Source organism: Colobus angolensis, unplaced genomic scaffold, assembly GCF_000951035.1.
Source record: "Colobus angolensis palliatus isolate OR3802 unplaced genomic scaffold, Cang.pa_1.0 Scaffold118, whole genome shotgun sequence".
NCBI classification, from domain to species: domain Eukaryota; kingdom Metazoa; phylum Chordata; class Mammalia; order Primates; family Cercopithecidae; genus Colobus; species Colobus angolensis.
Window position 1 is genome coordinate 5919253 of NW_012112919.1, and position 26857 is coordinate 5946109.

The 26857-nt window shown below is 39.9% G+C and overlaps 1 protein-coding gene across 1 annotated transcript in view; it reads left to right on the top strand.

Moving 5' to 3' along the window:
• DNAH6 (dynein, axonemal, heavy chain 6) overlaps positions 1-26857 on the top strand; it is a 337022-nt gene that overhangs the window by 186119 nt on the left and 124046 nt on the right. The window contains exons 41-48 of the mRNA XM_011925684.1: positions 4008-4139; positions 8353-8524; positions 12465-12611; positions 13628-13701; positions 15576-15730; positions 21338-21569; positions 24648-24800; positions 26641-26781. Coding sequence (XP_011781074.1) covers positions 4008-4139; positions 8353-8524; positions 12465-12611; positions 13628-13701; positions 15576-15730; positions 21338-21569; positions 24648-24800; positions 26641-26781 — 1206 coding nt within the window. The remainder of the gene's footprint in view (positions 1-4007; positions 4140-8352; positions 8525-12464; positions 12612-13627; positions 13702-15575; positions 15731-21337; positions 21570-24647; positions 24801-26640; positions 26782-26857) is intronic.

Here is a 26857-nt window from a genome sequence, read left to right on the forward strand (position 1 = left end):
AGTGGTGAGAGGGGAGAGACAGGAGAGTTTCAGGGGTGGGGCTGGGTTGAGGATGGGAGAAGCCTCCCAGAAGTGATGTTGGAGCTGGATTCTGAAGGCATGCATGCCAAAGCAGAGAAAGGGAGCGTTTTATACCCCCAAAGCAGGAATGTAAAATACTAAGGTGGTGTGAAATATGAGCACCAAAGCAACAGGAGAGGCAGAAGTCACATCCCATGGTGCTGTGGGCCCATGAGGAGGAAACTGGATTTATCCTGTAAGTGCTGAGGAGCTGCTGAAGGAAATTTTATGGAAAGATTCCCTTGGCTGCAGGGGAGGGATGGGCTAAAAAGGAAGCAAGAACAGAGGCAACTGCTGTAGCCTAGAGGACAAGAGATGAGGGTCGAACCTCCTGGGGTGATGCATGTGGTCAGAAGGGTTTAGAAGCCAGAAGGCAGATCAGCAGGACTGGTGGTGTATTAGTCAGGGTTCTTGACAGGGACAGAATTAACGGAATAGATATATATACATAAAAGGGAGTTTATGAAGTATTAACTCACATGATCATGACGTCCCACAATAGGCCATCTGCAGACTGGGAAGCAAGGACAGCCAGTCCAGCCTCCAAAATTGAAGAAATTGGAGTCCGACGTTCAAGGGCAGGAAGCATCCAGCATGGTAGAAAGATGTAGGCTGGGAGGCTAGGCCAGTCACTCTTTTCACATTTTTCTGCCTCCTTATAGTTTAGCTCCATGGGCAGCTGATTAGATTGTGCCCACAATTTAAGGGTTGGTTAAGGGTGATTCTGCCTTTCCCAGCCCACTGACTCAAAAGTTACTTTCCTTTGGCAACACTCTCACAGACATATCCAGGATCAATACTTTGTATCCTTCAATCCAATCAAGTTGATACTCAGTATTAACCATCACAGGTGGGGTATGGAGTCAAGAGGGAGAAGGGGGAACCTAGGCTGACTGCCCCATTTCTGTTCTGGAGAGCAGAAACCAATACGCTTGAGAAGAAGAGGGCACAGGGCATGCTTAGTTTTGCTCACAATAAAAACAAATATTTGTACCAGGCACTATTCTAAGTGTTTCCCACCTGCTAGCACCCAGCATCCCTACAAGACAGATAATGCTATCAGCCTTGTTTTTTAGATCAAGAAATAGGCCAAGAGTGTGGAGTTATGTGACTGGTCCAAGGTCATACTACTCGTAAGTGGCAAAACTGGGATTAGAGCCCAGGCCGTTCGGCTTCTGAATATGTGATTTCAGCTAAGATTCCTCCCTGCCCACGTTGCTAAGCTCCAGTTCCCTGGGAAATCCAGGTAGAGCACTTTCTGTCTATCAAAATGAGAGCTTAAGTAAGGCATAAACATTCTTTGAAGTGAAAAATAAGATGAGTGTAAGAGGCAGAGAGATAAATGGAGACTGAAGAGAGGGTTCAAGCTGTGCAGAGGTGAAAACTGATGGGGACGGAAGTAGTAGGTCCTGAGAAAGGGGCCTCATTCACCAACACAGGAAGTCCCGGATGGAAGATGAACCTGTATTCAGTTCCTGGAAAGCAGTAAGCAGTTTTCTTCTTCCAGACTGTATTTACAGCCTGTATTAAAACAGGAAAACCTTTCCTAAAAAGAGAATGTAATTAGGCCTCTTTATAAAGAAAGCAGTCTTTTGCATATAAGGTTTTTTTACTTTCCAAATAATTTTATCTAACTTTATCTTCCCAACAATGCAGTGAGGAGAGAATATCACATGCCCTTTGCAGGTTTAGAATTCCCCTGACTCAGTGCCATGGGGATGAGGGTGGGAAGGGAATGACTGCCAAACCTCCCACCAGGCCAGTGCTCAGTGGCTCCTCTCTGCCAAACAAATCACATGGAAATGCCTTGCCCTGGCACTCTGAGGCTCCCACATATGGCTGTGAATGGCTGCTCTGATCCAAGGGTCTTTTACTGCTCCCTGCACATGTCCCACAGTCCCACTGAGGCAGAAGGCTTGATGTCTCCTGAATGCACCCATATCCTCCACCGCATGCCTTTGTGATAGTGTCCTCTACCTGAAAGGGCCCTTCTCTCCAGCTCTTCCCTTGTAATCCTCGTACTCCTTCAAGGCCCATCTCCAAATTGCCTTGCTCACAAGGTCTTTCCTTAAACCCCCATTTCCAGTGTGAGCTCCTCTTTCACCCGCATGGAGCACTGTGTGTGTCTTTATGGCCTTCACATTCCATCTTGAGTCACAGCTGTTAATGTGCTCATCTTGTATTGCATTCCTTCATGTTAGACTCTGAGCTCCTGACCGCCATCTCCCTCATCTTTATGGCCCCTGCTAAGCTTAATACCTTGTACGTAGTAAGCCGTTGTTTATTGGAACTGATTCACATAGAAACAGCCTTGGTACCACCTCAAGCCTTGGTACTGTAGAGCTGAGATCAAGAGTGCCTTCCTCTTGGTCTTCAGATTCTTCCTCCTACCAAAGGAATTGGCACACACTCTTCCCTTTGCCAGAAATGCATCTGCTCCCTTCACCCCTATGGCCTTGTCTTCTGCTCCTGTCAGCTTCCAGCTCTCCACTGCAAGTACCATTTCCTTGGCCAAATCTTCTCTGACCCACAGACTAAGTAAGGTTCCCCCATCAAGCATTGCCTCAGCATTATATCCTTTCCTTCAAAAAACTTACTGTGATTTTTATTGCAATTTTATTTTATTTTATTTTTGAGACAGGGTCTTATTCTGTCACTGAGGCTGGACTGCACTGGCACAATAGAGGCTCACTGCAGCCTCAACCTCCAGGGCTCAAGTAATCCTCCCACCTCAGCCCCCCCGAGTAGCTGGGACCACAGGCTCATGCCACCATGCCTGGCTAATTTTTTGAATTTTTAGTGGAGACAGGATTTCGTCACGTTGCTCAACCTGGTCTTGAACTCCTGGACTCGAGTGATCTGCCTGCCTCAGCCTCCCAAAGTTGCACATTTATTTTTAAGATCATTGATTTATTAACCTCTGTCCTTCCCACTAAAGCTGCTTTCAGATGGAATAGGTGGCATGTTCTCTCCATTAGACCCACAGGGCTTTTGCTTTCCATTTAATTCACAATAGCCCAGGCTATTTGTGGATTCCATGTTTGAAGATTCACCTGCTCACAAAAATTTGTAACTGCAAAATCAATATTCATAGCACTTATTCTGTCTTTTGCAGACATGTACGGAGTGGCGAAAAATTCTAGCCATCCAACCCACAGTTCCCCGATGAGGTGGAACAAGACAACACTCTGCCTTCTTTTTCAGCTCTCATGATGTAAACAACTGCCCTTTTCACAGTCTACTGGAGGCCACATTTTCACATTTTTATGCCTTCTGTTGGTGATTCTGCCATTTAAAATGGCCCAAGTGTAGTGCTAAAGTGCTGTCTACTATTCCTAAATACAAAAAGGCTGTGATGTGCCTTACTGAAAAAAATGAATGAATTTGATAAATTTCATTTAGGCATGAGTAATAGTGCTGTGGTCCATGAGTTCAATGTTAATGACTCAACAATATAAAATAAGGCGTTTTAAACAGAAACGCACATAAAACAAAGTTATGTATTGGTCAGTTGACAAAAATGTCATCACAGAGACTCACAGAAACCTAACCCTAGGAACGATGGTTCAGTATCCACTAATCCAGTGCTCCAGGCAATTTTACTAAACTTAACTACCATGAATAATGAATATTTGTTGAAAGAGTGGCTATATTTTATCTTCAGATAACAAAGTTTTTAAGATTACAGTTTCACATAAAGGTATTTATATGAAGTAGATGAATCAGCTAAGTGACCTTGAGCAACTTATTTAACCATCCAGGGCCTTGGTTTTTTAATCTATAAAATAGGTGTAAGTATAGTGGTCTCTTGGAGTGATTGTGAGAAGTCATTTAACATGCACAAAAAATGTAATGCAATGCTGGCATTTGGGAATTCCTACCATTGGGATAGGCAGGTCTCATTTCGTTCTCTGCTGAGTGATCCAAGTGGATTTCTCTGCACACAGGATGTAACAATTGTATCGGCATGTGCACCTCCAGGCGGTGGCCGCAACCCTGTGACTCCCCGCTTCATCAGACATTTCAGCATGCTGTGCCTCCCAGTGCCCTCAGATCACAGTCTGAAACAGATTTTTCAGGTGAGTGTTGATTCTAACTTAGGCAAAAGGGGGAAAAGAAAATATATGTGTTCCAAGCCTCCCACAATCAAAGTGGTATCTTGTGTTTCTAAGGAGTCCATCTATCCATCTCTTTCCCGAGCAGGAAGCAGGTAAATATGGACTCCTGGAGAGTAGCTGGCAGGCATTTGCATCACTGCCTTCTGTATCTGTTGGTCTCAGAGAGTTCTAGAAATGCAGAAAGATTGTGCAAACAAAACCCCTACCTTTAGAGAAGGCTGCGTCTTAGGTCCCTGCCACTTAGCACTGCACACACAGTTCTTAGTAGATCTCATCACTACCCAGCCCCTGCCTTTGTGCTCATCTCATACCTAACCACCAGGTCTGTGTGTCCACTTGCCACCAAACTTGGCACCTGATATGCCAGAGAGCTCAAGCTTAAGACACCTAAAACAGAACTCATCTCCTTGGCCACTCTCACAAAGAAAATAACCTATATTTTGTCCACCTGTACTAACTTCCCTAAAGGGCTACTTCTCCATCCTTTATATGGGAAAAATAATAGCACCTGCCCTACAAGTGCTCAACAGATTGTGAGGCATTATTTTGAGTAGAACAATAAGAGAATATGAAGCAGCATGACTAAAGCCCCACATACCCAACCTGCAAAGGTTTCTTAGACAAGAGAGATTGTGAGCTGAGGCTTGGGGATACTGGGAATTGACAGGGAGGAACGGATCTTAGGAACAGGAAGTGCTGGGTGAATGCAACTGCAGAGGCAGGAAATGGTAAGGTGTGCGCAAAGGTAGAATAAGACAGTTCAGGTGACTGGCCTGGAGAAGCTGATGACAGTGATGTGGACAGTGATGCCCAAGGATGTGGCAATTACCAGCATCGACTTCTTCCAATGGAAGCCCTCTCAAGAGGGACAGACTCCACATGTATACAACCTTCAGTACGTGGAAAGGAGTTTTCTGTTTGTATTTAAATAGCTTATTTCTGTGGGAAATTATTTTTAATAAATTGAAGTAGTTCCAATAAGCTGTTTAGGAGCAATGCCACAAAGATATATAAAAACTGCCACATTTTGAAGAACTTTGGGAGAGTGTTTTAGAAAATATGAAAGGATGGGAGCTTAGCTCCTATAATTAAGCACCAGAGTATAGAACAAGACATAACAGGAACCACCAAAGCCATTAAAGGGGTTGTCTAAGCCCCTGCACAGTTTTTCTGAGAACTTTTATATTTATATTTTGAAGTTTGAAGTGCGTGATTCCCAACCACACCACAGATCCACTGTGATGTGATGAGTGGTGAGGGGTGTCTCAAGAAATTTATGCCTGGTTAGAAGAAACTGAATTTGCAAATTGTTTCATTTTTTATTAAGTTAAAGCAGATTCAGGGTTATGACTACAAAAACGTCATTCTTCATCATTCCAAAATGGAATGATTTCTATTTTGTGGGTGAGAAGAATACAGTGAAGTCTGGGCCACTGGGAAAGAGACATGGTCCCCAACTCTCAACCTCCTGTGGGATTATCATGTCCATGGAAATGTGTCACCCATGGGAACATCATCCAGCAAGCACATCACAGCTGAAAACTGGCTGTGATAGAGCTGCTTCTTCCCTCTGTAACTTTACAGGTTTACATTTAAAACCCACACTAACTATAAGGGGAAATAGAAATGATACGTGCAAAACTGCGAGATTCTGGAGGCTACCTACCGGGTTGGACTGAATTCAGGTGGGAAAGAATATTGCTGTCATTACAACGGACAGGGTATTTTGCCTGTAGGAAAAAAGAACTTGCTCTAGGCCCATGGATCTCAAACTTCATTTTTCATCACAGCTCACCTAAGCAGGACCCAATAATTCATCACCCATCTGTCCTGTCCTTCATTACTGTTTGGAGGAGAAAGAACTTGGATGCAGTCAAGAATTGAAGAAGAGCAAAATCAATAAGCTAATTTATTGTTAGCAACATATATAAATAGATTTATTTCTACTATATAAAAGAAGCCTATGAATCTAAATAGTACATGTATATTATATATAATGTTTTCAATCACCTATTCGTGTTAACACAATTAGTCCTATCATTGTACTTTCTTTGACAGTCTATTGCAAATTAGTTAATCAGTGCATATATGCAGGGAGTGCATCACTAATAACCAGTCACGGTTTGCTCAGTTGGAATATGTACATTATAAGTGACTCTTTCTTGGACCACACAGTTCACACAAACCTGAGTGTTTACTTATTGGAAATGTATGTGCCAAAATATGCATCACTATACACTCCAAGGGTGAACTGAACAGCACACAACCAGGTAAATTAAATTTAATGAAATTTCTAGTTAGAAAGCTATAACAGCAGTAACTGAAAACCATGATTGGCTCCATAAACTAGTGATAATGTGCTTATGCCAAAGAATCCTTCTCCCAAAACTGACAAATCTGGCTGTGTCTTGTGTGCATGTTCTTAGTAAGAGTTTTGCAAAGTTGCCAGGCAGATCATGTAAGCCAGATCCTTAAGTAAAATATCAGGCTGTGGTCCTCAGTAAATTTTATAATGATATGCTCATTTTAATGTATGGATATCAATTTAGTAGCCTTTAATTCATTCATTAAACAAATATTTGTTGAGCACCTTCCATACGCCTGACATTAGTATATCATCCCTGTCCTCATGGATCTTCCACGGATGCAGATAATGAATAGATGAATGATATATCTAGATACAGACACACAGTTACTCGTGCATATGTTAGAAACTGTATTTGTATTTGTATTTGTGTCATGGAGAAGAGAAGGCTGGAGCTTTTTACCTACCTATAACATATATATAGATAAAATTATCAGCTTGTCTATTCTCCATCATACACATACAAATGGACAGATTTTCATCAAATTTAAAGATTGGGTTTGGGATGGTCCTACATAAAATACAGACCATGTGGAGTATGTTAAACTCATGTTGGGGTCCCAGGAGGGGATACCTAAAGAGGTCATCCTCACAAGTTAAAGCAAATGTTAAACAGGTGGCCCACTGAAAACAAATACTCAGGTTTATTTCAAAAGATCTCATATATGACACCAAATCTGAAGTCACAACTTCAGATTGGACTAACTTGCAAACATCGATATGCATTCTGGTGACTTCTCCCATGAGTTACCCCAGGGTTAATGGTGATAAGAATTTATCTATTTAAAAAACAATAATGATTTTTCCAAGCACTTGGGGGTCAAGGACTAGCTAATAAATACACATGTTCAAGTTGTGATGTTATGGATGAGAAGATCAGAGAGACTGATGGGAGGACTTGTTTTAGATTGAGCGATCAGGAAAGGCCTCTCTGGAGAGATGGCATGTAACCTAAAACATGAAGTCTGAAAAGGCACCTGCCAAGCAGAGAGGGCTAGGCACAGAGATAGGGGAGCAGTAGTGCAGGGGCCTGAGATGGGAAGGAGCGCGGGTGTTCAGACTAGTGTGGCGGGGACACAGGGAGCAATGGAAGGGAGGGGTGAAGTGAGGGAGCTGGGGGAAGGGTGGACCGGCAGGGAGACCAGGATGGAAGTGGAGAGGCCAGAGTGAAGGAGAGAGGGGAGAAACCCAGATTTAAAAGAGTGTAGCCCAGAATGGGGTGATGTCCAGGGAAACAGAGAGAAGCAAACAGACCCAAGAAATGTGTTCAAGATTGATCGTGCGGGACAGAGAATGGGAGGTGTCTACAGAGACTTCCAAGCTCCTGATCTGAGCTTAGGAGGGAATGGCCAGCTACTGAAATGGGGAAGCTGAATGTGAAGGAGTTCACCATTGCAAGTAAGTCACATTTGAAATATACATGAAGATGAAAATCTTTGAGAGTGGTGGTCATTCGTCCATAAAAGTGAGAGAGAGGGTTTCTGTTCTTTTTTAGGTGGGTTTGTGCCCTTCTTGATGACCCCTTGGACTCACCTCAAGCAGAGGTCTAAATTACTTGAGAGTACATTCATGTAAATTCACTAGTCAGATATGAATGCCACTCAGGCCTCACAAAACAATCACAGAAGACAGGAGTGAGTGCATCCTCGAGAATGTTTTCTGAAATAAGCAGAAGAGCTTTGATACCAGAAGACTTTGTGTTGGAATTTGGCTTTCTGTCATTAGAAAATATGTCATCTGGAGTACTTAAAAGATAGATATTTGGTTTAAAATAAATCTGATCGTCTCATATTATGTTTCTGATTCTAGGCCATCTTAAATGGTTTCCTGAGTGACTTTCCACCAGCTGTAAAGCAAACTGCATCAAGCATTGTAGAAGCCTCAGTTGAGATTTATAAGAAAATGAGTGTTGACCTCCTGCCAACACCTGCCAAGTCCCATTACATCTTTAACTTGAGGGACTTATCCAAATGTGTGCAAGGTAGTGTACTGAACCCTCATTTTCTTATCTGCACCCTCCCTTCTTTTCCATTGGCCCCCAAATCTCTCAGTAACATTGTATGTATGCAGTTTTCTGTGACTCACCCAGAAATCCCATCACCTGTTCCTGTTCAGGCTGAGTGCTTTACAACTATTTCACATGGCCAACACTGCCTCTCATTTCTCACTCCCTGCTGATTACTTGTCTTTCACTGAAAAAAAATAGAAGCAATTGGACCAGGGCTGCCTCTAAATCTCCCAGACAACCTGCATCTTCCTTCCTTGGGCTGAGCTGCCCCTGCATCTATCAGTGCCAGTGCTCCTTCTAGTACCGAACCCAGTACCCTCCTGTCTATTCAAGGATTTTGCTATTATTCCCACTTCTCTTCTCATCTTCAAAGTTTCCTCTTTTATTGGATCATGCCTAATGGCATAAAAAGCCACTATCATATTTCCCATCTGAAAAAAAAAAAAATTTCTGTAAGTCCCATATCCCCTGATGGTACCCCTCCCATTTCTCTGCTCTTTCTAGAAAGACCTCTTAAAGTATGGTCTCTCCTCCCTGTCTAACTTACTACCTCCAGTTCTCCCTTCAATATATGTCAATCAAAGTGTGATACCCAACACTGCACTCTACCTGAGTCCTGTCTCCATCTGCTCGGATTCACTGGTCAGCTATCAGCGGCACCTTAACCTCACAGCAGTGTCCACACAACTCGCCCCTCCCCACCTTCTCCAGTGGTCCAGGGCAGGCTCTCCTGCGGTCCTCCTTCGCTGCCCACTGTCGCTCAGTCTGTTTTGATAGCTGCTCCTCCTCTTCCCTACCTCAAAATGTTGGGGCCACAGGGCTCGGTCTTCAGATCTACACACATATTCCCTCAGTAATTCTGGTCAATTCTGTATCGTCAAATACCGTCTACTCAGAGATGGCACTGGAGTGCCTGCCTCCAGCTCCCACCCCTACTCTAAGAGTCTGACTTGCATATCCAGCTTCTTTCTCAGTGTGCGCCCTCAGGCATCCAGCTGGCCTGCTACATTGGCATGTCTAAACGGAACTCTTGCTTTTCCCCTCCACCTTGGCCATACGTACCCCAGCCCCAGAGGAGACTACCATTAGTTGCTCTCACCAGGAACCTTGAAAACCCCTGTGCAATCCATGAATAATCCTGACAGCTTTATTTTCAGAATATATCCCTAATCTAACCACTCCTCACCACTCCATCCACTACCCCTCTAACCTCCTCTCTAATCTCCTGCTTCCAGTTGTCCATTTACCCTGTTCAAAGGGACCAAGCTCTGCCCTCTGCACAGCAGCCAACCATGGGCCCTGCTGAGACCCTCCTGTGGCTGCTTCCAGCACCTGCCTGTGTTGAGTCTCTGAGTGATCCGGATCCGGGTTCCCTCTCCCTTTCATTGCCTACCACTTTCCTCCTTGCTACTGCCACCTCCTTGCCATTCCTGAAATCGGGCCTGCCCAGGGACCTCTGTATGTCACTTGCAATGCTCTAACACCAGATACGCACATGGCTCACTTTCCCTGCTCAAAGTCACCTCCTCAGCAAAACTTTCCCATGTCCCTTCATAGCTCCTATTACCTGTAATCATATCGCACATATTTCTCTGCATATATGTGTGTTTATGTATCTGTCTCTCCCATTAGGACATCAGCTCCCCAAGGGCTGTATGCTTAGTTCACCACTGTATCCCAGTGCCTAACTGGGCCTGGCACTGAATGAATGAATGTCTAGACGAATAAACAAATCTCCCCTGATTTTGTATACAAGGACACTAACTCTTAGTTGCTCCATGATCTGCTTCATTCCCAGACTCCCCATCCAGTGCCCTTTGTTCTACACCACTCTTAATTTTTTTTTTTTTTTTTTTGAGATAGAGTTTCACTCTTGTTGCCCAGGCTGGAGTGTGGTGGCGCGATCTCGGCTCACTGCAACCCCCACCTCCTGGGTTCAAGCGATTCTTCAGCCTCAGCCTCCCAAGAAGCTTGAATTACAGGTGCACACCACCATGCCCAGCTAATTTTTGTATTGTTAGTAAAGACGGGGTTTTGCCATGTTGGTCAGGCTGGTTTTGAACTACTGACTTCAGGTGATCCACCCGCCTCGGCCTCCCAAAGTGCTGAGATTACAGGCGTGAGCCACTGTGCCCAGCCAATATTTTTTTTTTCTCTAAAAAGATTCTAACTAACATTTATAAGTTTGTTTTCAATATCTGCAAAGTAGCCAAAGTAGAAGCTGTGGAGTACTTTCCTGTGAAGCAATGACTGGCCTCTTTGAAAGCTAGCTCTCCTTCCCGTCTTCATCACAATCTAAGTCACTACCTGTTGTGCATTAACAAGTCTGGGAATGAACTAAGAGATGCTGGCCCATGGCAGGAGCTTAGGCATTAAGAACCCTGCAGACCCCTCCTGCTCCTCCCTAATGCACAGTTCTCACACAGGTTCCCGATCTTCCCAACTCCCAATTTGAAAGCTCTGTCACTCTTTTCTTTTTCTTCCTCCTTCAAGAGCCTGAAGGACTCTCAAAGCTGGCACACCATCCTTGCCACAGGATGACAAAATAATTTGTTTTCCTCTTCCTCCACTGAAATCATGCCCTCTTATACTAGCAGTTTAGTCCTGCTATTCATGAACTCAATTTTCCTAGAAAACGTTAGACTATGACTTCGTTTCTTTCATGAACTGCTTCAGACTCACTCACTGATCCTCAGACATTGTCTAATCTTGTCATTTATTTATTATCCTTCCCCATTGCCTTTCTATTGCTATTTTTAAGATAATTTTTGAGCTTCAAAATTCAGGATCCACTTTACTTCCGAAATGACATATCTTAAAATACACAGGAAGTTCCAATGTTGAATCTCTTTCTCCTTGGTTCCACATTTCATCAAAAGTCCTAGAAATTTCCTTATTTCTACAAATATTAACTGAAAATAATTAAAACTTCAAGCATTTGGGAGGGGGGAGGGATAGTATTAGGAGATATACGTAATGTAAATGATAAGTTGATGGGTGCAGCACACCAGCATGGCACATGTATACATATGTAACAAACCTGCATGTTGTGCACATGTACCCTAGAACATAAAGTATAATTAAAAAAAAAACTTCAAGCATTTCAAGAAACATATATGTCAAACACACACACAAACACAAACATGAGATGCAAAAAACAGGTAGCATCATTATCTACAGAAATACTCTAGTATTCCAAAGCAACATGAGCAGTACCTACCATGCTGTGTGGTACCCACTCTCTGCTATGTGTGTCCACATGCACAGTAGACACTCTCCCTGCCCCCGTCTACAGTGTCAGGAGCCCCATATTGGTGGTCTCTGTGGAGAAGTACCATTTCCAGGAATTCCTGTACATTGTTGCTTTGATTGTAACTTGAAATTATTAGAACTGTGTTTGCAATAGCAATTTACACTAATGAAATGAGTACTCAGAATAATCTTAGTAGAAGCCGGAAGGGCCAGGGGCATTTGGAAAGGACTGACATTGGGAAAGAGAGAGAAATGGGAGTTTCAAAAACAGTATAAGCCTTGGGAGGAGGAAAGTTGCAAGATAAGTAAATACATATACTTCAGTCTATTTTAAAGTAAGGTGAGGCCCTTCACTTAGCATACTGCAGCTCATGTAACAATGGGATCCACTTGCTTACATGGTGGAGTCTGACCACTTCACATGCTCAGTTAAAGAAACATCACAAAACAGGGACAGAAATGTCTTTGTCAAATAATGTGTCCCAATGTTGTTATCAATAAATGAAGTCACTATTCGTATATGTGTATATCCACCAGGGAAGCAGTCATTTTTGGCAATGTGAGGGTGAAGTTGTACTTAAGGATTTCCTAATTAAACTATTACTGGAGATTCTACAAATGTAGAATTTTTCTTTTTTTTTTTTCTTTTCTTAAAAAACAGGTATCCTTCAATGTGATCCAGGAACAATAAGAGGAGAAATTCAGATCTTTAGACTCTTTTGCCATGAATGCCAAAGAGTCTTCCACGATCGCTTGATTAATAATGAAGATAAGCAATATTTCCATGTTATTCTGACAGAAATGGCCAGTAAATATGAATCTTTACCTATTCTTTTTTTTTACTCAAGTAGAAAAGCAATTTGGTTTCCACAAAGAACAATTAACACAAAAAGTATTTTCATAATTTATGAGTAAAAGTTATTTTCTTTGAAGGTTCAAATATATATTAAAATATATGAAATATTATGCAATATTATAAAATAATTGTATTAAAATTCAGGAAGGGTCAGCCGGGTGTGGTGGCTCATGCCTATAATCCCAGCACTTTGGGTGGCTGGATACATGGATCCCTTGGGCTCAGGAGTTCGAGACCAGCCTGGGCAACAAGGCAAGATCCCATCTCTATTAAAAATACCAAAATAAATAAATAAATTCAGGAAGTGTTAGTATTTTAATTTATTATGAAGTTTTAAGTAGAGGAGAGATAGTAGGAGAAAGAGCATTTTGTCTGATAAGAAGCCAGGATAGGCCGGGCACAGTGGTCATGCCTGTAATCCCAGCACTTTGGGAGGCCAAGGCGGGCAGATCACAAAGTCAGGAGTTCAAGACCAGTCTGGCCAACATAGTGAAACCCCGTCTCTACCAAAAATACAAAAAATTAGCCAGATGTGGTGGTGTGCACCTATAATCCCAGCTACTCAGGAGGCTGAGGCAAGAGAATCATGTGAACCCAGGAGGTGGAGGTTGCAGTGAGCTGAGATTGCATCATTGCACTCCAGCCCAGGTGACAGTGCAAGACTCCGTCTCAAAATAAAACAAAAGCCAGGATAATTTGAAAATACTTCTTATTTCTTAAATAAGTATCCAATATTCATTATTTAACAAGTGTTTTAAATTATTTGTTAAGTATTCTTAATCTTAAACTTGGGAGATTATCAGCTAAACTAAAGCGGCATGGAGTTAACACAGCATTCTCTCAGTTTTTATATATATTAATTAAGTCTTCTAAGTAAAGTAGCAGCTGTTATTCTGTATGTTTTATCACTAAAATATTCCATTCAAGATTATCATTATATTAAAAACTTGGTTTTGTTCTTTAAATAGACAAACATTTTGGAATTACAATTGACCTGGAATATTTTTTGAATAAGCCCATCATATTTGGAGATTTCATTAAGGTAAGTATGTTAAACTGACTTGACCTCATTTGAAAATTATAAAGCATTTATTATTTTCCAATTCAAATTTATATTCTATAAAAACTTCACATGTGTGAAGAGTTAAGACCTAGGCCAGATGTCAGCAAACTATGTCCCATGAGCCAAATCTGCCTGCCACCTATTTTTGTAAACAAAATTCTTCGGAACATAGCCACAGCCATTTATATATATGTTTTTTTTTAAATATGATTGCTTTTGCTCTACAACAGCAGAGTGCAGTAGTAGTGATAAAGACCATATGACCTGCAAAGCCTAAAATATGTACTATCTGGCCCTTTACAGAAAAAGTTTGCTGACTCCTGGTCTAATTACATTCATTTTGGTAACAGTTTGAATCAGAGAGCTATCAGGTATTCAGTTTGGAAGGAAGCAGAGAGGTCTAGTCTCTTAACTCAGGACTTCCCTCTTATTGTACTCTACGTAGTAAAGCTACTTAGTTAAGAGAATTGCTCTCTTCATTTAAGAGTAACTCTAATTAGTAGCAATTTGTTTATATATTTAACTTCCTTTTATTCCCTTATGAGTTCCTCAAGCCCATCTCTGCAATACTTTCTGTCTAATTTTTACCCTCTGGACCTAATTTTACCCTCTGGTAAATTTTACCCTCTTGACCTGCCTAGAATAAATCTGCTATCTCACTGTCCTGCCTACATTGGCAGATAGCCATGTTGTTTTACTAAGGTGCCTCTTGTTTGAGTAAAACATTCCCAGTGTCTCCAAGAGGGCAGAGACCACGTCTGGTTTTGTTCATCTTAAGTTCCCAGGTTCCTGCACAGAGGTACGTAGCAGGCTGTCAATCAATGCTGGTTCAACACATGAAGGAACTCGTCATTATATTATATGTATGCAATACCTCACCACTCTGGTAACTCCACTCTAGATAAGTATTACCACTGACAAATAAAAAAGATAAACTATGTATTTTTGTAAAGTATATATTTATGTTTATTATTAAAAGTATGTCCAAAGTTTGTTTTCGAAGATTCTTTTCCTGTGTGTTTCTAGTTGATTGTATTATCAGATGAGGGACTAAACAGAAAAAGAACAGCTAGACTCTTCTTGCATTGCTTGTGTGTGTTTTAGTAAAACAGTCCAGGAGAAAGTGCCCCTGGGGCAGTTGCTACATACAGTAGAGAAGGGACATCATCAATAGATTAAAATAAGGACTCGACTCCCTGCAGTTTACACCTGAATTTAATTTTCAGCAATTTAGGTAACCCTAGATGACTACTATTTAAAAACTACAAATAGTTCTGGCATGATTTTTTATAATAATAGCAGTCTGCTATGCATAGTTTTTAACCAGTTAGCTTTTCCAATGTCAATAACCTAACAACAAAAAAATGAAACTAGGTCTGGCACAGTGGCTCACACCTGTATCCCAGCACTTCAGGAGGCAGAAGCGGGCAGATTATTTGAGGTCAGGAGCTCGAGATCAGCCTGGCCAACATAGTGAAACCCCATCTATAATAAAAATACAAAAATAAGCTGGGAGTGGTGGTGAGTATCTGTAATCCCAGCTACTCAGGAGGCTGAGGCAGGAAAATCACTTGAACCTAGGAGGCGAAGGTTGTGGTGAGCTGAGATCACTCCACTGCACTCCAGCCTGGGCAACAGAGAGAGACTCTGTCTTAAAAAAAAAAAAAAAAATGAAATCGGAATGTAGCATTGTGAGAAATATCAAAACCCTGTTTCTGAGCTCCTATGTAAATTTTATTGCAGAGACCTTCAAAATTCCAGTGTAGCTCTTGAAGAAGTTAAATGAAATGGATTTTCCAGGTTATGTGTCTATCAGAATTAATCCAACTTGGTTCTTCTCCCATAAATTATAGTTTGGAGCAGATAAAGCTGATCGGATTTATGATGACATGCCTGATATAGAGAAAATTGCAAATGTTCTACAGGACTATCTTGATGATTATAATCTCACAAATCCCAAAGAAGTAAAGTTGGTGTTCTTCCAGGATGCTATAGAACATGTTTCAAGGTATAGTGCTATAAGGCGCCCAATAATGCATTGATTTAATATTTTTTGTATTAAAGGGTAAAAAAATAAGTTGTATAAACTCTTTAAACAGATTGCTAGATGGTCCGAGGTCTTTTATTAATTCTCACCATAACTTAAGAGTTATTGTTTAACATATTTTAAATATTTGTGGAATGAGCTTTCTATGGAATCCCCAGAGTCGTTATTTTTGCTAAATATTAATTGATGGTTTTTGTTTTTATCTGTTCTGTCTTGTTACAAAAAGGATGTGGGGTTGTTTACAGAGATACATGTACAGTATAACAAGGCTAATTCCATGCATGCCTAAAGAAAGAGGAACTTCAAAATTATAGCAAAACAAGTTCAATCTAGGATCAGAGATTTCACCTGCTTGCGAGTCTGACTCTTACCCACTGCAGGTGTCCTGTGAGGGACACCCTTGACACATTCATAAGCATCCAGCCTAAATATCTGCAGTCCTTGGGGCACACTTTCTGAAGTGGCTCCTGTTCTGTTTGACAGTTCTAATGCTAAAATGATCTCTCCAGGATAAGCCAACATCTGCCTCCTGTGCTTCTGGTATCCATCCCATCCTGTGAAGCAGTCATGATTAAGTCACTCAGTGTGGGTATGAAACCATGATATGGAGCATCTCATTTACTTGGTACAACACTCTCTCTGTAGCTTAGGATCATAATCTCTTTACAAATAAGGCTCAGAGAATGTCCCAGTGCTCTGTTGCTACATAATAAGCCACTCCTATCCTTAGCTGATTCATTTTATCATCTCTCAATTTTCCCAGCTATTCTCTCTGAGCATCTCTCTTGCAGTTGCAATCAGACCGTCGCTGGAGTGCCTGGAGCATCTCCGCCTCCACGTAGTCTCTCCACTTGTCTCTCAGCATGGCAGCATCAGGGTGTCTAGGTTTCTCAACATGGTGGCTCAGGGCTCCAAAAGCAAGTGTCCCAAGACAGAGAGCCAGGCAGAAGCCAAACAACCTTTTTGACATAGTCTTGGAAGTCACATAGCATCATTTCTACTGTGCTCTTCTAGTCAGTGCAGTCATACAGGCCCACTCAAGGTCATAAGAAGAGGACAGAGACCCTATCTCTTCATGGGAGCAAAGAGCAAGTAGGACCGGAGGCATTATTGCAGCCACTTTTTGGACAACGCAATGTGCCACAAAGAGATTAGGTAAATGGTCCAAAGTCCTCTAGTCAGTGAGTGGCAGGTGGGGATCACAGCCAGTGCTTCGGCTCTAACTCCACCGCAGGTACCCCTACCCAAAATGGGCTCACTTTTTTCGTAACAGCCCTCCAAATATTTGAAGACCATTCCCATATTCTTAGCTTTATCTTCTCCAGGCAAGATTATCCCACATCTTTCTTATTGCCTGTTAGAGATTATTTTCAGTCTTCACATTCTGAGCACTTTATAATTTTTCAATGTTCTACTTAAAATGCAGCATCCAGATTTGATATCATATTCTGTGGAATAAATACAGTAAAATACAGTGAGAGTAGGATTTCCCATGGTCTATTGCTGTAGCAAGATTTTCATGGCTTTGTTTTTTTTCCTGTGTCAACTGCATTTTAGCATTGGTCCTTGTTAATACTGACAGTTAAATCCCTAGGATTTTTTTCACATAAACCATAAGCAAATAAAGTCTTCACCTGTTGCATATTTCATCTCTTTAGCCCTAATTCAAGATTTGTGTTTGTCACAGCTTAAGTGTTATAACATAGGTCGTTTGTCATTGGCTTGTCCAGATGCCACTTGCTTCCCCTCTGTCCCCCTGGTAGCATACCCACATGCTATCCCCTAACAACTTTTATTCCCATTGCTCAGGCAGGCCCTAAGCCTACAAAGAAAAAAATAATGGAAGCATTTTGGTCTGAGAAACTTCCTGGAGAATAGACCAGACCATAGGCAAAGTTGGCCTAATTCTATTTATAATCTTTCTTACTTTTGTGAAAGAGAATTACCAGGCCCCTCAAGGTTTGCTTAAAATATTATAGCAGGAAATTAAAAACCATTGGTAGAATGGTGAAGATTTGGTTTTCAGATGCACAAAGGACTGCCATGTAAATAATAATGTAGACTGTCCTCTTTTATTCAAGAGAGGATCAGTAAGGAATCAGAGAAAACGTATTTCTGCTTGTAAGAGCATTCAAACACCTAATGCTGATTGGCAATGGAAAGGACTTTGTTATGAAAGTGAGTTATGGATTAATTACTAAATACTCAGTAATTTAGCACATACTACATTTCCATTTGTTGGTGACATTTTAGTTTTTGGCTTTTTAACACGGGGTAAGTAAAAGTCTTCTAACTCAGGGGGGAAATTTTTGCTTCAGAGCTTGTACATTCAAAGAGCAAATGCCCCAGGCAGTTTCTGCCCATCGTGTGCCCCAAAGTTGTCACCACGCTCCAAGGATAGTAGAACAAATCTATTAGTATTTAAGCCACTAATTAGGAGAACCATCTCTTGCCTGCTACGTGAGAGAAAATGTAACTTACCTACTAAATTAGAGAATTCTTACTAGGGGAAGTTTTCAATCCATTTATAAGTAAATTGCTGGAAAAAAAGATAATACTACAAAGCAGAACGGACAAGTAATTTGTTTCCAGTAGTTTCTGATAGAAATAATCAAACTACTATTAATAATAATGTACATGAAATAAGGAAAGAGTGACATATAAAGTGCAAGATTTTTATCATATTCAACATTTCATCAACTGTAGGACACTTGTACATTATGGGAAAAATAAGAAAACATTATTATCTATTCATTCTGCCCTCAATTTTATACTCACCTGGGCCGCTGAAGGGAAATAAGCAAACAGACATCTGATGTGCCTCTCGGTAGATATGTACTGTGGCAGACACATAGCAATCACAATGGTGCCCATGGGTCTTCATTGTCCTAGTAGAGGAGTTGGCCAAAAGTTCTGGGGAAGAGGTTGACAAACTGCTTTGGTAAAGGGCCAGATAGAAAATATTTCAGGCTCTGCAGATCATACTGCAGCTACTCAACCCTGCTGTCATAATGCATAAGCAGCCACAGACAGTAAGTGAATGAATGAGCTTGGCTATGTTTCAACAAACTTTACTTATAGACACTAATATTTGAATTTCAAAGGATTTTCACATATCGTGAAATATTACTCCTTTTTTAATAATTTAAGTTCTAGGGTACATGTGCACAACGTGCAGGTTTGTTACATATGCATACATGTGCCATGTTGGTGTGCTGCACCCATTAACTCATCATTACGTTAGGTATATCTCCTAATGCTATCCCTCCCCCCTCCCCCAACCCCACGACAGGCCCAGGTATGTGATGTTCCCCACCCTGTGTCCGAGTGTTCTCATTGTTCAGTTCCCACGTATGAGTGAGAACATGCAGTGTTTACTCTTTAAAACTTGTTTTCAACCATTAAAAAAAAATCTAAAAACCATTCTTAGCTCATGGGTCATTTAAAAAACCACATGGTTAAGGGGCAAGATTTGGCCTGCAGGCCATAGTTTGCTGACCCTGGTTTTAGACAAAGCCGTCTTACCTAGTCACTCAAGGTATGGAAAAAGTGGACCTGTCTGAGGAGCAGGAGAGGGTGTACAGGTGGAGGAAACAAATTTAGTTTGATTCTTATTTCAGAAGATCCTAAATAATGACTGGGAGTCTGTGCCTTGTCCTGGAGGAAGACTTTTTAAATAAGTCCTCGTAAACCCCCTGTTCTATTCTTACACTACATAGCTCCTATCTCCTGCCACCAAAGATGACGTGTACAGTAACTAACTGTTACAGTCTCTAGAAATTGGTTACTTGAACGTAGAATTGATGGAGCACCCACCAAATGCTATGCACTGTTCTCACAGAGAAATGGACAGCATCCAGGCCCCCATGATGGAGCTTATATGTGGGAAAGAGTCAGCAATGGTTTTCTCTCATGAGTTACAGTGACCATGTGATGTTTTCATAATCAAAAAATAATAAAGTCACTATAATTTTAAAATATTTGAACATTGTTTTCTTCAATTATCAGCAATATAAATAATCTACATAGATTAGATAGATAGATAGATAGATAGATAGATAGATAGATAGATAGATAGATAGATAGATAATTTGCCAGAATAAGGAAGGGGAAGAAGAGGAAAAATCATTAAACCTGCTTTTACATTTCTCCCATGATTTCTAGATTTTAGACAATGGTAATGATAAGTTTTAAATTATGTTTATATTTTGTGTCTTCCTAAGAAGAATTTATTGACATTATCACCCCCTTTTCTATCATCTTAACAACAATGTATAGAATTGATTCTCATACATACTGGTCACCTTTATACTGATATCCCTTCCCCCTTCCCAGGTTTTTAAATTTCATTCATACTTCTGTATATCTTCAAGGAATCTTTTAGGGAGGCTCTGCAGATTATTTGCTCTCTGAGCCATAACATGGTATTTTTCTCCCTCTAACCACTGTCTTGTAAAATGTCATCTTGTCGAATAGATGCCTGAAGCCAGCCTAAAATTATTTGTTCCTTTGGGGATAATCCATTATTCTGCATTAGATAATCATAAACTTTTCAGTTATGTTTAAAACATAGATTTCTACTATAAAATTTCTACATGTAAATTACTTATAGATCTCCTAGGAAATATTTAGTGTTTTGTCTCTCCTCTAGTTTTCTTTCTTGATCTTTGGGGCTGTGGGTTCAGCCCCAGTAGTTTATTCTATCGTATCAGTCACCATTGCCTCAATTCTATTCCTTCTTCTCATTCCTGCAATTTCTATGATGTGGCCTCTGGGATTCCATTTGTTTCTCCTAGATTTGCCCTCCTTATCTTCCATTTTCTCTCCCATTATTTTAAGATTGCTGTCTTTTTTCTGAGTTCTGGGTATATTCCTGGAGTTTGACCTCTACTTTTCCTGTTCAACTCTCCACGGTATTCTACTTGTGAGACTCATCACCTTCCACTCAGGTTTTCAGTTTAGTGGATTTTCCATCTCTACTCAACTTTTCCTAAATTTGCAAGGGGAGGGCTTACTCCTTTCTGAGTGCTCTCTCTCTAGTATCATCATTGCAGTGCTTTTCAAAATTCATGTTAACATGAATCAGAAACTTTCTAAAATTTTGTTGGTGTCCTGCAGTAAATCCATTTCAAGGTGTTCTGTTGATCTCTCCTTCTGCACTATGGTGTCCTTTTCTAGGTTTAGTGATTTTTTTCTGCTTGCTCATTCTTATAAATGGAAACCTGGGCTTGCCAATTGACAATATAAGTTGTGGCCTAGATCGAGTAGGGTCTCCAACAAAGTCCTTCAGACTTCAGGGGAAAGAGATTTTACTTTATTGTAAATTTGTACGACAAGGGCCGAGACCCAACAGCCTATTAGGAATGAGGGAAAGGATGAAAAAGAGAAAAGCCAAGCAGTGCTGTTCACCAAACCCTGGCCTCAGATGCAGCCTGCCCTTCCCTTGCAGCATCCTGCCCTGGGAGGAGACTCCACTGGCTACCAGCCTTCAGTTCTGGGGCAGGCTCTCCGAGCAGGAGCCATGTCTGTGAACTTGAAATAAACCTGTCTCTGCTCTGATGTTTGCAGGATTGCTCGGATGATACGTCAAGAAAGAGGCAATGCCCTGCTTGTCGGAGTAGGAGGCACAGGAAAGCAGTCACTCACGAGACTTGCAGCTCATATATGCGGTTACAAATGTTTACAGATTGAACTCAGCCGGGGGTATAATTATGATAGTTTTCATGAAGACCTGAGGAAGTTGTACAAAATGGCTGGTGTAGAAGACAAGAATATGGTTTTCCTTTTCACCGACACCCAGGTGTGTGTTTAAATAGCCCATGGGTAAGAACAGGAAATGTATGGGTGTTACAATCGGGTGTGTGCTTTGAACAGTTTGTAGGATGAAGTTCAAGGGACTGCTCCCTTTGATAACACATTTCCCGCAGCTTGTAAAAGACTTTTATAATGCATTTTTATTTATTTTACCAAATATTGTTTCCCTTCTTTAAATTCTTAGTAATTAAATTTGATCAAAGGTCAAGGAAGTAAGTTCTTAACTTTTCTTTGAGGGAAACGGCAAAGATAACAGAAGGTAATAAACTGTATAAAAGTGCATATAAGAAAATAATTTACCAAAAATTCAATTAGGGAAACATGCCTTTACCTACAGAAAGGAAAAATGAAGGGCTATCTTCTGGGTTAAATTACCTTTAAAATTGAAGTAGGATTACATCTATATCTATGACAGCTAATTTAACTGATCTCGAATTAATTCTATAGCAGAGGACTTTCTACATTGATTATTCTTGGATATTTTCTCTTTAGAGAAAATAAATCTGTCTAGAAATTAGCCAAGGAATAAAAACGTGATAGATTCGATGCATACCTTTTTTAAAAAAATATCGTAAGCAGAATTAAATACAAACAAATAATTGGAAAACTATTTTTAATATCTATGGCATGCAATGAGTTTGTATCCTATTATAAAAATACTTATTACAAATGAAAAAGGAAAAGTCAAGCACATCTATAGAAGAAATAGAAAAAATGTGGTAGAATGTGAATACACAGTTCCAGAAAACAAGGGGCTTTAAACACCTGAAGAAATTGTCAACCTCACCATTAATGAAGGAAATTATAATAAATAAAAATGTCAGTGACTTGGCCTTGCAAGTTGATAAAGGTTAAAAATCATAATATACAGTGTTGGCAGAGGTGTGGGAATAATAGGCCTGTTTATTCTTCACTGGGAGATTATAAATTAGCAAAATCTTTCTGGAAAGTAGTTGGCAATATGTAGGTAAAGCCTTTACATTTCTTTTACATTATAATCAAAGCTACATACAGTTGCACTTATGAGAATATCTACTGTAATGTTTTTAAATAATAACCTGAGAGAGTATGAATGTCCACTGAGAGAAAGTCATATACATAATATCTGATATAACCATATACTAGAGCACTATGTAAAAACTTTAAAATTATAGAAACATACAAGTTTTAATGTATATCTAGACATATATGCCCCATGTACAAAGAGAAAACATTTGAATCATGGGATTGTGAGTGATTTTTATTTTCTTAGTTTTGCTTATCTGTAGTTTCTAATTATCCTAAAATTAAGATATTTCTGATAGTGTTTTTAACATTGCTTTAAAAAATCAAACAAGTTATGTAAAAAGTCTCCCAAGTATTAAAGCTCCAAAGATCAAATCATATTGTGTTGCTTCTCTTTAGACAAAAAGTTATTGCATTCTGTTGAAAGCCCCAATCAATCTCAAATGTTCTACAGTAATGAAGAGTAAACATAACAAAAATAAAAGTGCATGTGTCTATACACAAACATATATATATACACAAAACATTACAAGTGTGAGAAGAAATTGAGAGAAGCAAGATGTTAAAAATAGAGTTTAATTGGTTGTAACTAACAAATACAAAGTAGAAATAAGTATGATTAGATATTTTGCCTAATGTAATTTCTAAGCTACAATTAATAGCTATATACTATATTTCATATTTTACAGAGAAAGCAAATATTTTCTAATACTACTGAATGTTTACAAAACTTAGTCACATACTAGATTTAAAGAAATTTTTATTAAATTGTGAAAAGCATAAGCCGTACTCATTCTTTGCCCATGCTTTAGTCAAAGGAGAAATTAATGATGTGTCTTAGGACTTTAAAATATTCATATAAAAATCAAGAAAGTCAAAATCTCTTAGAGACTAAGAAAAATGAACTTAATATAAATAAAAATCTATGGAATACAACCCAACAGTTCTCAAATTTACATTTATAGATCTGAATCAAAAATTAGAAGCTACACAAATTAGTTTACTTAAAACTTTAGGAGGGAAAAATGTCACAAGACACATAAGAAAATGAAACAAAATAAAAGCAGAAGTAAATTAGAACACAGAAAACTACTGTTTATTCTTGGCAAAATTGACAGACACAATTATACCAAGTTCATTAAGAAAAGCAAAAAGTTTCAAATGAAGAAAATAAAATAACAGATATCTTGTCATAGTTAAATGTATAGTACTCAAACTTCTATATAACTAAAAAGTTAGCTGAAATAAAGGGTGAGAGATTACTTTTAAATATGCACCAATGTTGAGAGACAAAAAGTCTATTTCAAAATATGTAAATTACTCATACAAATTTGAAAGAAAACTCCAAGATGCAGATGGTTGCAAACTTTAGGTCAATTTTTTAATGGACAGTAATAAATATGGGATAATATTTTCCCTTGCCAATAATCAAAAACATCCAAACTAAATTCTCCAAAGGAAAGCATTTATTATACCTTCCAAATTAACAAAAATAAATGTTAAAAATCGATGAAGTCACACTGGAATTGAATGAGAAATAGTAAAATCTTCAAAATCCAGAAAATATTTATGCATTTAATTGGTAATCTCACTCCTGGGAATTTGTTTCAAAAAAATAATCCAACTAAGGAGAAAGGCTATATGCCTAAAATTGTTCTTATAAACAAGAGTGTAAGCTATCTCTGTCCATGTAAATGTATAGTGCATCAGCTCAATGGTGCATTCTGCTTCCATATTTGTGATAAATATGATGAGTACATTACAGAGCTATGGGTTAGTATTAATGATAAAATGGTAACTGAAGGGGGCGGAATATAAAATACTTGCACATATGACTTGACCCAGGTAAAATGGGAATGCATGCTAAGAAACAAAACACAAAGAAAAAATGAAAAATCAGTGCACTTACTATGTTAGAACTTCAGGGTTCCGTGTAATTTTTAAGATTATATTCTCTTAAAGATACAATCGATTCCTGTGAATTTTAGAATAAATATTTGCTTAGTAATAAATGGAAAATGATTGAGCAAGTTGTAATGATCATTGCCTTCTTCTACAGATTGTAGTGGAGGAGTTCCTAGAAGATATAAATAACATCCTGAACTCAGGTGAAGTGCCTAATTTATTTGAAAAGGATGAACTGGAGCAGGTTTTAGCAGCCACCAGACCAAGAGCAAAAGAAGTAGGAACTTCCGAGGGGAACAGAGATGAGGTAGGACGTGCCAGAGTAGTTATGTGGCTTTATCACAAAAAGGTTTCTTCACCTTTTATTTAACCACTGATCCCCTGAAGGGGTCCATGATAGAATATTTTTCAATATAATTGGTTTCCTTTGTGTTCTATGTATTTTATTTTCGGTGTTTAAAGCATTGGTGCACCGGACTTCCAGAAAGTTCTGTGGGAAGCAGAAAACAGAAATCCCACTGCCCCACGGAGGTCATAGTCTTGTCCACACTGGCCAGCCTCTCTTATTCCTCTTTAAGCACCAGTTTATTTCACACACTGCAGCATCCTCCTGTGGAGAGCTGAAGGCTTAGGTCTAGTATTGTTGATGCCCTTGCCTAGCAGCAGTGTTACAACACAACAAAGCAGGAATGTGTTTTCTCTCACTCTCTCAGGAACAGTGGCTGCTGCACGCTTCCATTCTCCAACACCATGCTAGATCCCATACACCGTTACTTGCTCACCCCAGCTTTTTTCCTGGTTTCTGCACCTTCTTTAACTTTCTGGCTGTTCTTTCTTATATCTTTACTGTTTCCCTTTGTGGGAATTGTCTCTCCTGCTAGGTCGGAGATTATAGGTACAGATGCAAGTCTACTTCTGCTAATGTAAGCAGGAAGGGATTTATTAAAGGGATACAGAATCATTGGAAGGGCCAAAGAAAGAAACTCCAGACTGAACTCCTTGGAATGAATATAAAATGTACACTGTAGAAGTCAATGGTCAAGGAGGTAGCTGCCTCTGCCACAACCATTCCTGCTGAAGCAGGGAGCCACTAAACCAGTCAGTGTGCCTCTGTGTCAACTGTCAGCTCCAGAGCCATGTGTCCTCCATCACATCAGGAAGCAGCTGAAATCAGGAGCCACTTCCAGAGATAGTAGCTCCAGGATAGTTTCTCAAAGAACTAAGAATTGAACTACCATTTGATCCAGCAATCCCATTACTGGTATATACCCAAAGGAAAATAAATCATTCTACCAAAAAGACATATGCACCTGTATGTTCACTGCAGCACTGTTCACAACAGCAAAGACATGGAACCAACTCAGGTGCCCATCAATGATGGATTAGATAAAGAAAATGTGACATGTGTACACCATGGAAAACTACATGGCCATAAAAAAGAATGAAATCGTGTCCTTTACAGTAACATGGATGCAGCTGGAGGTCATTATCATAAGCAAATAGTGCAGAAACAGAAAACCAAATACCACCTGTTCCCACTTACAGCTAAACATTGGGTAACATGGACATAAAGATGGGAACAATAGATACCGCAGAATAAAAGAGCAGGGAGGGAGGGAGGGATGAAAGGGTTGAAAACCTGGGTGACAAGATCAGTCACACTCCAAACCCCAGAATCATTCATTATACCTTTGTAACAAACCTGCACATGTACCCCCAGAATCTAAAATAAAAGTTGAAAAAGAAAAAAAACCTCCCATACCATGCGACTTCTGCCAGACTCTGCACTTGTAAAACCTGATGCTGTGCAGCACCCTGGCCCTCTCTCCCAGATGTCCTCTGCCCCACAGCAAAACCTTGTATGAATGGCCCTTTATTCAAATGATCTCCTCAAGTACATGGGTGAAAGGGACCTAAATCACATCCAGAACCCTAGCTGCGATGGAGTTTGCAAAACGACATTTTTAATCTTTCCAGACTGTGTGAGAGAAAGAGGTTGGAGTGAATGTTGAATAAGAAAATGTACATGTCTACTATACTGACATTTTATATTTGATATTGGGAGCCTCAGATGCATTGGCCAACACTGATTTTCATTGTTGCTTAATCATTATTTTAAATTGAAAAAATATCTTTCTTTTTGTCAGGTGTTTCAATACTTTATCAGCAGAGTGCGTCAGAAGCTGCACATTGTTCTCTGCATGAGCCCGGTTGGGGAGGCCTTTCGGTCCCGGTGCAGGATGTTTCCATCGCTTGTGAACTGCTGCACCATTGACTGGTTTGAGCAGGTTGGTGACATCCCAGGATATCTGTTTGAGAAGTTGGACTTGCTTGACTTTAAAGGGGTTAACACATTGTCCAAGA